General features: G+C 37.2%; 1 protein-coding gene across 1 annotated transcript; it reads right to left on the reverse strand.

Annotated features, from left to right (window-relative positions):
• Positions 1-533: 533 nt before the first annotated feature.
• On the reverse strand, positions 534-10,530 carry IMPA1 (inositol monophosphatase 1). Its single transcript, XM_071421338.1, has 9 exons — positions 10,374-10,530; positions 10,201-10,282; positions 8,673-8,806; positions 6,668-6,772; positions 5,383-5,428; positions 5,128-5,236; positions 4,315-4,423; positions 2,723-2,874; positions 534-2,296 (listed from the first exon to the last, which is right to left on the reverse strand). The coding sequence occupies exons 2-9, from the start codon at positions 10,261-10,263 to the stop codon at positions 2,178-2,180; spliced, it is 837 nt and encodes a 278-aa protein (XP_071277439.1). The 5' UTR covers positions 10,264-10,282; positions 10,374-10,530; the 3' UTR covers positions 534-2,177.
• Between the last annotated feature and the right edge of the window lie 2,523 nt (positions 10,531-13,053).

Here is a 13,053-nt window from a genome sequence, read left to right on the forward strand (position 1 = left end):
GTCAGAAACAAAATGCCTTTAAACTTACTAATTACATTTCAGTGTCCTTTTACATGACAAAAGAAGTGGGCATATATTGAAGGGTATCTGAGAAGACAATGCTTAGCAAAATAGCTAGTTTCCAACACAAATAGAGTGAAGAGGGCCAAAATAAGAATCTTAACAAGTTTTTCCTCAGGTAACATTATTGGGAAACCTAACAATGAGAAAGCCACGTGCTTCAACCAGCTGACAGACCTCCAGCACAAATGACTGGCAAGATAACCCATAAAGTTTGAGTCTAAAGTTTGAGGTTGGAGACGATTAATGAAGCATGATCTCCTTGGAGTAAGTTGAAATATTTGCTCCAAAACCCAACTGCAGGTGCACACATAATCCTACATCTAAAGGCACCACACTTTATGATCTGAGCACATCAGAAGCCAAGAAGAAGTGGTGTTCAACTCCAACAGTCTGAGGCCCCCAGATCCAGCCTGATGGGTCACAGCACTGCACCTGATGAATGCTAAGAAAGGAAGCACAGCTAAAGCCACTGCTGCTAAAGTGTATTTATTTCTAACATGTTCTCCCATCTTAAGTACTTTTTAGACATATCTCCATTTAACAAATAAAGTTATGCAGATTTTGTTATACAAAAGCCACAGAAATAGTACAGAGGACACTTCAAAAATAACCATGATCCCACACATATTGTTTACAGCAATAAAATTACAGTGAAATGCTCAAAAGGTTTACATCCTTGTCAACAGGAATTTAAAAAGTAAAGTAATTTGAAGTCTGGCTTTTTGGGAAGACCTTTAAATAGCAGGCTGACCTTGTTAACATTAATCATCTGGCATTAGGTACATCATCAAATAAAGTGTTTCTGAAAAATCTGCATAAATCAACCGATATAAGAACCTGACATTTATAATATGCAATCTCATGAAACTTCAATATATCATTTTTCCAAGTAAAAATAGTGGGACAGCAGTACATAAAGTCAGGTTTTCCAAAGCACTGTTGTGTCTTAACTAAACAACCAGTGAGACAACTTTCTTTCCAACACAAAAAAAAAAGTCTAAGAACTGATGTGACATCTTTTTTTTAAAGTGCATTAATTATCTGAACAGTGCACTGATGCTTTTAACAATCTTAAATACAAAAATGCAGAGAACCAGTATAATTTTCAAAGTTTACAACAACTGACACCTAGAATTAAATCACTACCCTTTACATTCAGGTATACATCTTCCTCTGTGTACATTCTGTAAAACACAATGGAAAACTGGTCCTAGTTGGTCATTGCTTTTGTAGCTTACGAAAAAATTAGAAAATTATGTAAAAAAAATGGACTGTGGGCTTATTTTTTTTGCCAGCTGAAGTATTAAAAACTCTCTTGGATTTAATGATTCCTTAGACTTTGAAACACACTCATCCATGAAGAAACCCAATCAAAATTAAAATCATACTGCATCTTAATTTCAACTAAGTACATTTGGTGATAGGTGTGCTCAGAACTTAATTCTGGAAGATGATCATATTTTCTGGCACAATTAACTACTACTTTTGAAATTGTAACGGATTTGCAAGCATACTGGCCACAAATGAGGCTGAAGAAGAGATTGTGTCTATCTACCATTGGAAAGATAGAATGATGACTACAAAACCAATGATACGGAAGTAATAAAGGCTTTAAATTGCAGCCAAAGCTACAAGCAACCAACAGGTTTGGAAATGTGTGAACCACTTCTACAAAAACTGCAATGAGGTAAGGAAATGGATACACTGGAGACCAGACAGAGAAAGACTGGATAAACAGTAATGCCTTCATCTTCTTGGGTTCAGGATCAGATGTGATGATGTGGTGTTAGGACAGTGGGTTTTGTTTCTGTCACTGACAGAACTAGAGATCTTTGTCTATACATCAGAGAGTCTCTTGCTATGTGTTCCAGTATAGTATAAAACTTGAAAATACTAGTTGCATATATTTACTTATTTTTCTAGATTTTATCTAATTGTGATGTTAAATAAAACACTCAACAGTTAAAGCTTACTTAGAATGTTGTTCAATCTCAAAGCTCTACTTAGCAGCCACACCAGTACTGAAAGACTACCATCTATTCAAGGCAGAACAACCACCATGTGGGAAAATGAGACAACACTAGATAAGGACATTTATGGTGCAGCTTTGGTGTTCAGTTGGTTGCATCATCTCTTCTCAGAGGAATTACTTGAAGGGCTTTAGCTATCCTCTCTCCAATAGCTCGACTACTTGCTGCAATTATTCTTCGAGACATCAAATCAAATGGTCCACCTACAAAGCAAAGCAAACAAAGCAACCAGTTTATATTTGAAGAAAATTAAAAGTTGCTATGAAAATAAGCACTGAAAAAATTGAGTGTAAATTATACATTATTATTTAGGACCAAATTTTTCCTCTGGACAAAAATGCATTTAACACAACAAGTATCTCATATGAACCGCATTTAACTTCTCTTCAATGGATGTTTACTGTCCTTTTACCCTTTTCCAGGAGTCCAGCCAAGGGACTAAAGGTTGTCGTCTTGCTCAAGAACATACAATTAACCTGTTCCTCATCTGTTAACAGTTTGGGAACTGCTCAGTAGTGGTAGCTTGGAAAGAGGGCTGAAAAGAACTTGCCTTCTCATTTCAGCTACATTTTGCTCCCCATCAGCCATTTAAAAGGACAAGAGAGTATTATGCAGGTCCATGCATGTACCTGTTACATCCAGCAGCACTCCACCAGCTTCAGTAATAATGATTCCAGCTCCTGCCATATCCCAGCAGTGAATCCCCATTTCATAATAGGCATCAGCTCCACCTGTTGCCACCAGGCACATGTTCACAGCTGCTGTACCAACAGCTCTAATCCTACAGGAGATACAAGATGTTGTTTTAACTGAGGAGAGTTTGCAAAAAAGTTACAGTGTAATAGAAAATACAGAGAACAAAGAAATGTCATGATGGAAGCGAACTGAACTAGAGCAAGCATGATGAAGTGCTGCGGTGAAACATAAAAAGTGGAAATGAAGTGTTACTTGGAGAATTTTCAAAATACAGCAAATTTGTAGAAATTACATTTACAAATTCTGTCAATAAATTTTTGTTTAAACACATTTTAAATGATTTCTTGAACTAAAACATATTATGGAAGATCATTTCCCATGAAACAGTAGCAGTCTATTCTGCTCTTTGAATGCCTGAATTCAAGGAGAGTGTACACTTTTCAGTGCTGAAAACACTTTTCTTTTTCAGTTTCTCTGGTGAGGCTCAGTAAACATCTCTGACTTGCCAAACCCTCTAACAGTAATCATAAAAACTAAATCACACAGCATAAATTTGGTCTTGATAACTTCACCAAATCCTCAGGTCAAATTCCAGTTTCTTCTGGAAATGTCAATGTACTTAGGCATTTTATTTGTAAACAATAGTTTGACACTGGAGTTGACTAAAGTTGCTTCTTGCAATAGTTTACCTGCTATCAATCACAATTTAATGTACAGTTTACTGTTAATTGAAATAACTGCAGTTTTTAGTACAACTCACACTCACTTGCTAAGCTGAACTCACAACACATCTAAAATCTATTTCCTACTTACATCTTAGCATAAATTATTTAGCAACATCAGAAGACTTTTTGAAAATAGGAAAAAACCTACATGTTAAGTGTCAAAACAAGAATCCTGAGAATCTCAGCATAAAACTTGTTATATCAGAAACACAGATACTGTTGAGTAATGAAAAACTGTCTACTGAAAACAACTTTATACAAGATGGTTTGTGGAAATGTAGACTGGCTTATCTGGAGGAGAAAGAGCAGGGAATGCAACCAAAACAGGAGCAGTTTATGGACAGTTTAAACTACTCAGATTAAAATTGTATAGTTTTGAAAGAGGAAAGGGAGATCTACTTTTGTCTTTTATATATATATCTAAAACAATTTTCATGACTACAAGGAAAGGAAATTAAGAAATTTCATATAGCTTCTGTTCATCCAGTTTTATCTAGGGGAAAAAAAAGGCACAAAATTGTATTTAATATTTTTAACTACTAAGTACAACACTTTGTAGTCCTGCAAGCCCAAACATGCTTTGCTTCCCAACACTGATTGTTAGCATTCTCTGCTGCATGTCTCAGCTTGAAAAAGTTAAATACAGTTTCCCTCTGGAAGCTACTAGACAGAAACATTTAAATCACATTTCATATTTAAGGTGTCAAATATAATGCAACCAAAACTTTCTAAAAAATATTGTATTTACAATATTAACCACCAGTATATATAAATATTTATAGAAATATGAAGTATCTTACCCATGAATAGGAATACTGAGAAGTCTTTCCATATTAGAAAGAATTATTTTTATAGCCTCTGGATCACGATTTGACCCCAATTCTGTTACTAAAAGGGATTTTGTAATGTCTGGAAAAGAAACAAAACCTCACTCTTCCAACAGCACAACTTCAATAGTCACAGTAACTAGCAGAGTTTACTTCATTGCTTTCTTATAAGATTGAATAAAAGTATGAGGTATCTTAATAAAATAGTACATATATCAAACATATAAAAATCTGTCATTATTTGGAAAATTGCAGGAAAAAAAATACAAGTAAAGAAGCACAATCTGCTCCAACTGTGCATATACATTAACTGATGCGAGTACTAAACAGAATTCTATAAAAATTAAAAAAGTCTTGAGATACCAGAAGATGTCATTTGAAGCATGGATATTACTTGATGTAGGGTTGTAAACACAGAAGTGTGGTACTGACTTAAACCAACCTGGGAGAAGCTGAATTGTTTGGCAGATTTGTTTCACTCTAAAGAAACACCTCAAACAGATTGCAGACACATAGGGAATCAAAGACAAAGAAACAAACTAACAAAACCACAATACATGGGAAATAAAATCTTCAATTGTCAAGTCCTGATTTTGCACAGATCACATCATATACATCAAAGAGAGCATAAAAGGTGTTTCTTAAAACCAGACAGCCCATGGCCAAAGAAAGTCTTGCAAAACAAAACTATGAGCTAAGAAATATCAATATACCCAGGTCCCAAATTTCTCCTGTCTCATTTGCAATCTGGCAATTACCAGAAAGAAGCTATTCAGTTCAGCTTACCTTCTTGGCCTGATACTTGCAGCTTCTGACCATTGCAAAATGCACCTTTTCCTTTTCTGGCAGTATACATCTTGTCTTCTATACAACTATACACAATTCCAAACTCTATCTGCAAGAAAAAGGAAAATTACCTTGTGGGGGTTTTCCCTTTATTCCTATTTCCTGTGAAATAGGAAATTACAGAACTTAGTTGTAACTAGAACAAGCAAGCAATTAATTTGAATTTCATTAGATATTAAGTAATAAAAACTATACCTTTTTGTTTACAACAAAGCCAATTGAAACTGCCACAAATGGAAACCTACAAAACAAAACATTTCACTAATTTATAGTAGATACTAAATTTCTTTCATTACCATGCTTACTCTTAATAAAGACAGTTAAATGTAATGTATATTTCAAAAACAAACTTGGACTATACAGAACTGAATTTTCTGCAATTTGCACAATTTAGCTGACAACAGAGCCAACAACACTGGTTACCATTTGAAACACAAAGTTTTCTACCCACTGGGGCTGCCATTCCTGTTACAGCTATTCCTAGCCTAGGCACTGTTTTTCTCAGCCAAAGAATGCAAACAAGCCTCTATGCTACCAACCTTTCTCAGAAGGAACAAGCTGGCCGAAATGGTCTCATAAAAAGAACCAAGTTAGCTCTCCCACCACCTCCCCTTTCTCCACCAAAGCCATGACAAAGAGATATTGAAGAATGCAGGAAGAGTGAAGACCATGGGACATGGTGGATTGCATCTCAGTCTAAGTTTGAAACAAACAACCAATGAATTAATTTTTACTTTTTTTTTTTCAATTCCCTGACATTTACTTTTATTCTTTCTGCAAAAAATGCCAACTTTTAAGCCTGTGGATTCAGCAGAATGGGTTCTTTTCCTGTAACTTTCTGAACATGTTATTCAGCAGGATTCAAAAGGTGTTTCAAAGCCATTGTGCACATAGCAGCAGTCATTTCAAAACTGAAATTAAGCAGACTCAGAAAAGCTCACTGGGGCCAAAATCTATCACATTTAAAAGATGTAATTAATAGACTCTCAACGATACTCTGTAAGTCCCCTCCTCATCTTGGTGTGAAATACCATTGGTAACTACTGGTGATGTCCTGCTTTCTTTCATAGCTGGGGCTCCTAGACCTCAATGAATTTGAAATTTCTTAGAAATCAGCACCTGAAGCTGTTATTTCCTTTCTGAAGATCCTGTAACTTCTTATTCTGTATCCTGTTCCTGTTGAAATCTGACCATCTATCTTTGAAATCCATGCCAAAGGCTGCTGACCCCTGCTATATAATACAGGCCTCGTATGGAACAGGTGTTGTAGGTAACAGAGCAAGACTATTACAATACTCACAGGAATATTAAAATGCTTGCAAAGACTGCCCAATGGCTCTCAATAAGCAGCAATTTGTAACTCATAGTATCTATTTTAAAACAGTTTAAAAATTAAAAACAACTTTACTTTCATGGAACTGGAGAAAGAAAAAGGGTAATCAGATGAGGTTGCGAACATAAAGAAAAATGAAAGGTGGACCTGTGTACAAAGTTGGTAGTTCCATCAATAGGATCAATAATCCATGTGGGGTTATCTGTCAGAATGCTGCCCTCTCCAGCTGCAACAGATTCTTCACCGATAAAGCTACAGTAGAAACACATTTAAAGACAGAAATTGTTTAAAATGTCTGAATGACAACATTGTCCTTGACATTGAAATTCTTAAAAGTGAGATGAAGCTTTGAGTACCACCAGCAAACATATGTAAAAAAGCTGAGAAATACAGTATTTATCCAGAAAGCACCAACCGTATCTGACCAAGCTTGCATTAATATTTATAATGTCAAGGATAAGCACAATATGCAGGGAAAAGAATTTTATGCTTCAACACAGAAATAATACCAGAATTTAGCATTCAAAATATACTAGAATAATACCAGAATTTAGCATTCAGAACATTGAAGTTTCATAACTTTTTTCCAGTCAAATTTTGTTCAAAATAGCTATAGCTATTTACACCTTTCAGCTTATTTGTGCTATACAACATTACTCTGTAGCTTGTGTTTTCAGTGAAAAACACCTCTGTGGTCTTACATACCTGGTTAGAACACTGCAGCAACTGTTAAATTTGAAAATTGATTTCAACCCAAATATGACAGAAAGTTGTTAATCTCAAAAGTTTAGTTTTACAAGCATGACAAAATGGTAACATGGTAAAGGGATGAAATTTAAAGTTTCTTCTTCAGAGTTCCTGAAGAAGATGGGTGAGTGCATGTTCAGCCACAGTATTAAATCCCAGGACACAACACCCCAAATTCCACAAGTTTTGCTGCTCAGAAAAGTGTTTTAGACTGCAAAATTATTAGAATGAGTCTAAGTGGGAGGAATTCTCTTTGAGGTCTTTTGCAGGCTGTCACAATTTATCACACATTACTCAACCTATGAAAAGCTTGCAGCAAACACATGCTTTCCTCCAAAACCACGTAAAATAACTGCTGTGAGGAAAGAGATGAGGTCTCCTTAATACTGACTGGGAGTTTATGATTAACTACAGAAGTGAGGATGACTAATCAGAGAGAAACAGCATGTTTCCAAAAAGCAGCAGACCTTCAGAAAAACGAGACTGAATATAGGTGGATGAGTAATTCACTAGGAAGTTCAGCACCATTATGTCTAATGTCACATTGGTTACCTAAAATAAAAAGAAGCTAAAATATTCTGAAATGCTTATCAATGTCACAGAAACTGTTATTTCAAGGTCATTCCAGAAGTTTGTATGCTTACACTAATTTGGCTACTGAACTTTTGCATCACCTCAGCTGTTCCAGTTCTATATAGATTTCTTACATTTCACATACACAGCTACAATAACAAAAGCTCCAAGAAACTGAAAGAAAAAATAGCAAACTGACTTTAAGGAAACTGTATCAAACTTGAGCCATGATGTCAAAATGCTAAAGGCAGACCCATGCAAGCAAAATACAGATTACCCTTCAAGAATACATTTTTCAGGGGGTGGGGGACAGGGGTATAGAGAGGGATGGAAGAAGGGGAAAAAAGGGGAAGAGCAATTAAGAAAACCAGTATTTTGTATGACAGTCTTTCTGTTATGCAGAACAAGAAGACCCTGTCTTCTTTTAAGGATGTTGTATGTTGTAAAACTGTATGAGATCTGCCAAAGGCACACTCAGTTCCACAGGATCCATCCAACACAGACAGCAAAGGCACACTAGTTTCAGAAGGAGACAAGAAATTTGGGGTTCAGGTCTCCTGGGGCCACCTTTGACTTTCCAACACAATAACCAGAAGTTTCTGAACTGGAAGTGACTTTCAGCCTAAGCTTTGTCTCATGTCAGTAGACCTGGGGACACATTGTTTTGTTGCTACAGCCCTGGGCAAAACTTTAACCCAATACTACTCTAAAATACTTAATTTGTTGAAGGTAATGCTACAACTTGCCAGCATGCCAGTTGTAATAAAACTTCACCAAGCAAAATCATAAACTTTCAATTTTTCTTCTGTCAAAAGCATACAACAAGCCATACCTGTGAGAAGGATACTTTTCTTTTATCAAAGAAATAATGAAGTTTTCTACTTTTTGATCAGTTTCTGTCACTAGATCTACAGGTGAACTTTTAGTCATAACAGGTATTTCTTCTTTGAGTGCTCCACGGATTATCTGTTGAAACAAAATCAAATAGAAAAAAAAATCTTTCACTGTTAACAATATGGAAAATACTAGGTTTTCAAAAAAATGTAACATAATTTTTACAGTCATTTTCTGTACTGCACACACAAAACACAAGCAGTGACATAACCTGGATTTAACTGCAGGAGCTGGGACTTGCATCTCTAGTCCCTATTCAGTACAAAGTTTTACATGGCTTTAAATCTAAGTACAAAAGGAAAATCTCCAGGTAGATGAAACTGGAATCCATTTTGTAAAGACAAATTTTAGATCTACAAATTTAAATACCAGAGTTGAATAAAACACCTAACACTGAGCTCAATATTTTTTGCCAGACCCTGCATTTATGAACTTAAAACTATAACTTAAAGTTATAGTGTAATAATTTGTGGGCTGTGAGACATGGATTCTTGCTTAAGCTGATACTGATCTTAAAACTATCAGTATCAGCTTAAGCAAGAACCCATGTCTCACAGCCCACAAATTATTTCACTATAACTCAGAATGAATTTCTGAGGGAAGACTTTATTTAATGAGGTTGTTGCAGAGAATGTTCTACAGACTTTGCAGCTCCAGGGGACAAAATTATTACATGTACCATCTTGACTGGCTTCCATAGCCTGCAAACGTACTAACAAGAACTACTATGAACCAAAACATTTGGTAACCACTTTTGCTGAGGCTTTGCCAAGATGTACAAACTTTTTCTTGTTCTAAGCCATCTCACACCTCATATGGCAAAATATCACCGCTGTAAGGGATGGTTCTTTTTACAGAAGCAAAGCAGTCTTCATGAAGAGAAACAAACATAGATTGGTTTGGGTTGGAAGGAGCTTAAAAGACCATCTAGTTCCAGCTCTCCTGCCATGGGCAGGGACACCTCTCACTAGACCAGACTTAGAGCTCTGTCCAACCTGGCCTTGGACACTTCCAAGCATAGAAGGAACACAATATGGTATTGGGTGCCATCAACAAGCCTCAGTATAAAGCTGACTGAGATGTTCCCAAGGAAAGACTGTCACCAGCTTTCAGGTGGTAAAATAATACCACAGACAGGAGTAGTTTAAGGGTGAAAATCGAGATGCTCTTTGTTTACTACAATTCTGAATTTTATTGTTAAATCAAACTCAAGGAACAGAAGTTACTCCTTAGTCTTTAATCGGACTCCAAGGTAAAGAAAAGTGAAAAGTTGTTTTCTTAACTTAACAGATTTCCAAACATAAAAGACACTCCAATCTTGTACTTGAACATAACAAACTATTCTACCCTTTTGGGTTTTTAAGAAACACTCTCCAAAAGAAATTCCAACATCAACCTCCTTCAAAAGCTATACATATATCAGACTCAATAAATGACCTTATTATTTATAAAGAGCTTATACATACCTCCCCAGCTTTCCTTGCTAAACCAACTGCATAATCCATACATTCTTGCCAGGGGTCTGCCATCTTTCCCGAGATAAAGAGCCTAGCAAAAGGAAAGATTAACACCAAAAATTATTATGGCTTGTTTTCTTCCTTTTTTCTTATTTTTACAAATTCGAAGTTTTTTCCTTCACCTGGTTTAAGTACTGCTCACAGGAGGAAACAGGCACAGCGCACGCCCCGCCCCAGCCCGCCCCTGGCTGCCGGACGCGTCCCGAGCGCTGCCGGACGCGCGGCCCCCTCACGGCGCCCGAAATGGCGGCTGCGGCGCGCGCCGCACTCGCCGCCGCCGCTGCCGCCCAGGCGCAGGCGCCGCGCACGAGGCCGCGGGCCCGCCCCCTCCGCCGCCGCTGCTGCCGCTCGGTGGCGCCCCCGCCTGCGTGTGAAGGAGCCCGGGGCTGGGCGAGGCCGCCTCGGCGCCGGCGCTGTCAAAATTTACAGGGGAAGTGTTGAAATTATGACTTTGATGTCGACTTCTTGTTGAGAAGAAGATTAAACGTGGCAGGGCGGAGATACCGTGAATGCTCTCCCATGGAGCACGCGGTTGAAGTTTGTCGTAGAATTAAAAGGATAGTTTGCGTTGGAAAGGACTTTAAAGATCATAAGCAGCCTCTCTGCCGTGGCCAGGGATACCTTGCACTAAATCAGGTTGTTCAGGGCCCCATCCAACCGGGCCGTGTTCCCTTCCCGGGGCGGGGCATCTACATAATCTCTGTGAAACCTGTGTCAGTGCCTCAAAACCCTCACGGAGGGCGAGTTCACAGAGTTTTTGAAAGTTTTGAAAAACCACAGAGTTCAGCGGTTTTTGAAAGCAATTTGCAGTGCAACTGATGCATCTTCAATATTAATTAAAATCATATAGAGGAAAAAACTTTCCAAGCCTGACTGATACCAGTTTCTTTTTTTTTTTTTTCTTGTGGTCTTTTGAGCCTATTTTCTGTTAGTAAAGACAAAACACTGAGGGCTTGTTTTGTTCTCACAAATTGCAGCTGGTGTAACTGACTGTCCTATGTAAAATGGTGATCTGGCTAAACAGGGCAAGGGTTGCAATTTGCTTTATGCTTAAAATAATCACAAAATGTCTACCACACCAAAAGAAGCAGTCTTACCCCATTGCCCCAGTGCCAACCCAAGGCACAGCTAGGCCAAAGGGGGTTAGTTTTGTGCTTTCCACATCACTGAACAAGTTTCCACTCTCACTGAATCTGTTGTGTGGGGCAAGTCACTGTACAATTCCACATTTCCTCCTTCCCATCTCATAAACAAGAATAAGCCTGCTTTTAAAGTATTCACAGTCATTAAAGAACTACAGAGATGATAAGTTGTGTTTTTATTGGTTATTTTGAAAATCACGCTTTACAAGGTTACATCAAAAGCACACAGACCACTGAAAGAGGCTCTTTGGCTCAGATTTGTTTTTTGTTGAGGCAAGCAGCTGAACACGCCTCAGTGCAATCTATATAGGACTGCATGAGTGTTATGAAAAATGGCTTTTTTTACATCATTAATGTATACTTAACGTTACAGCAAGGGTTTTACAGGAGATTTCAAATTCTGCATTCACCTTAAAATCAACAGAAGTAAAACAGGAACGCATGAAGTTCTCTCCTAACAAATATAAGAATTTTCCTAATCCAAACCACAATTTCTATTCCAGCTGAAATTTTGTATTTAATATATGAGGCTACTAGGAGGAAAACTAAGCTGCAAGGTGTATTTTTATGTGTCACCTGATAAACTGGATGAACAGAGGTGACATATTGATAAAAAAAGTCTGCAAACCAGACTGATCACACCCCAGGGTGCACACTTCCAAAACAAACACAGAAACAGAAAATTGTGAAAATAAAAGTATGGGAGATTACTGCCTGCTTTCTTAGTGTGATATATTATTTCTTGCTTAGTACAGCATTGCCCAGCTGATCTAACAGGTCCCGTATCCAAGCAGAATTGAACTCTTAATGTTAATACAACTCTTTCCAAACTGTTGCATGTATTACAAACCCATGCCAGGCAACCTTGCAGCAATGTTTGAACTGGAACAAGGCCAGGAGCTGCTACCACAGCATCTCACAAAAGTTTGTAAATCCTTGACCATGTGCATTCTCTAAAATTACAGCTAGAATCACTAAAATGCTTGATATTCACCTATTTGTGTAGTTTGGCTGAAAGTATTGTTTGTTGTAAAATCAGGAAGTATTTATTTTGATGATTTTTTTTCTTGCTTGCATAACTTTACATACTTTTTTTTTGCATCTACTAGAAGTTAAAGTTTTGTTTATTAACTTAGAAGTGAAACAATTCATCACCTTTTAAGCATAGGGCTGTAAAATTATCAGTGGTTTCAAATGAGAACTGACTCCTCCAAAGTATTTTGGTTTTTTTTTCAAATGTAGTTGCTTAACTTTCTGTATGAAAATGTGCTAAGACAATGAGTTTAAAAAAATGAAACAAAACAAAATGCTAAGTAAAGATATGTTGAAATCTAAACAGGTAAAATGAGAGCAGTTCTAACCTATGCAAGATCCTGGAGGTCTGGAAAAGTTTCTGCTTTTGTTCCAACGACCATTGATTAGGGTGGAGTTTTCATCTCTTCTCCATTATTTATCTGTCAGACTAATTTGGTTTTGCTTCTCAGTTTCTGAAAACTACCTGGAATGAGCTTCTGTGTACAATCCTAGACAGATTCCTGGAATAAGATGATAGTGAAAACTTTTTGGAGTCTTATCGACTGTGACTTGCCATGTTTGTACTGTCATTTACAGGCTGATAGACCTTAGCCATTACTGGCAATTGATGAAAGCAACCACCCTG

This window comes from Agelaius tricolor, unplaced genomic scaffold (assembly GCF_023055355.1).
Source record: "Agelaius tricolor isolate 1412-34295 unplaced genomic scaffold, bAgeTri1.0.p SCAF_2, whole genome shotgun sequence".
NCBI classification, from domain to species: Eukaryota; Metazoa; Chordata; class Aves; order Passeriformes; family Icteridae; genus Agelaius; species Agelaius tricolor.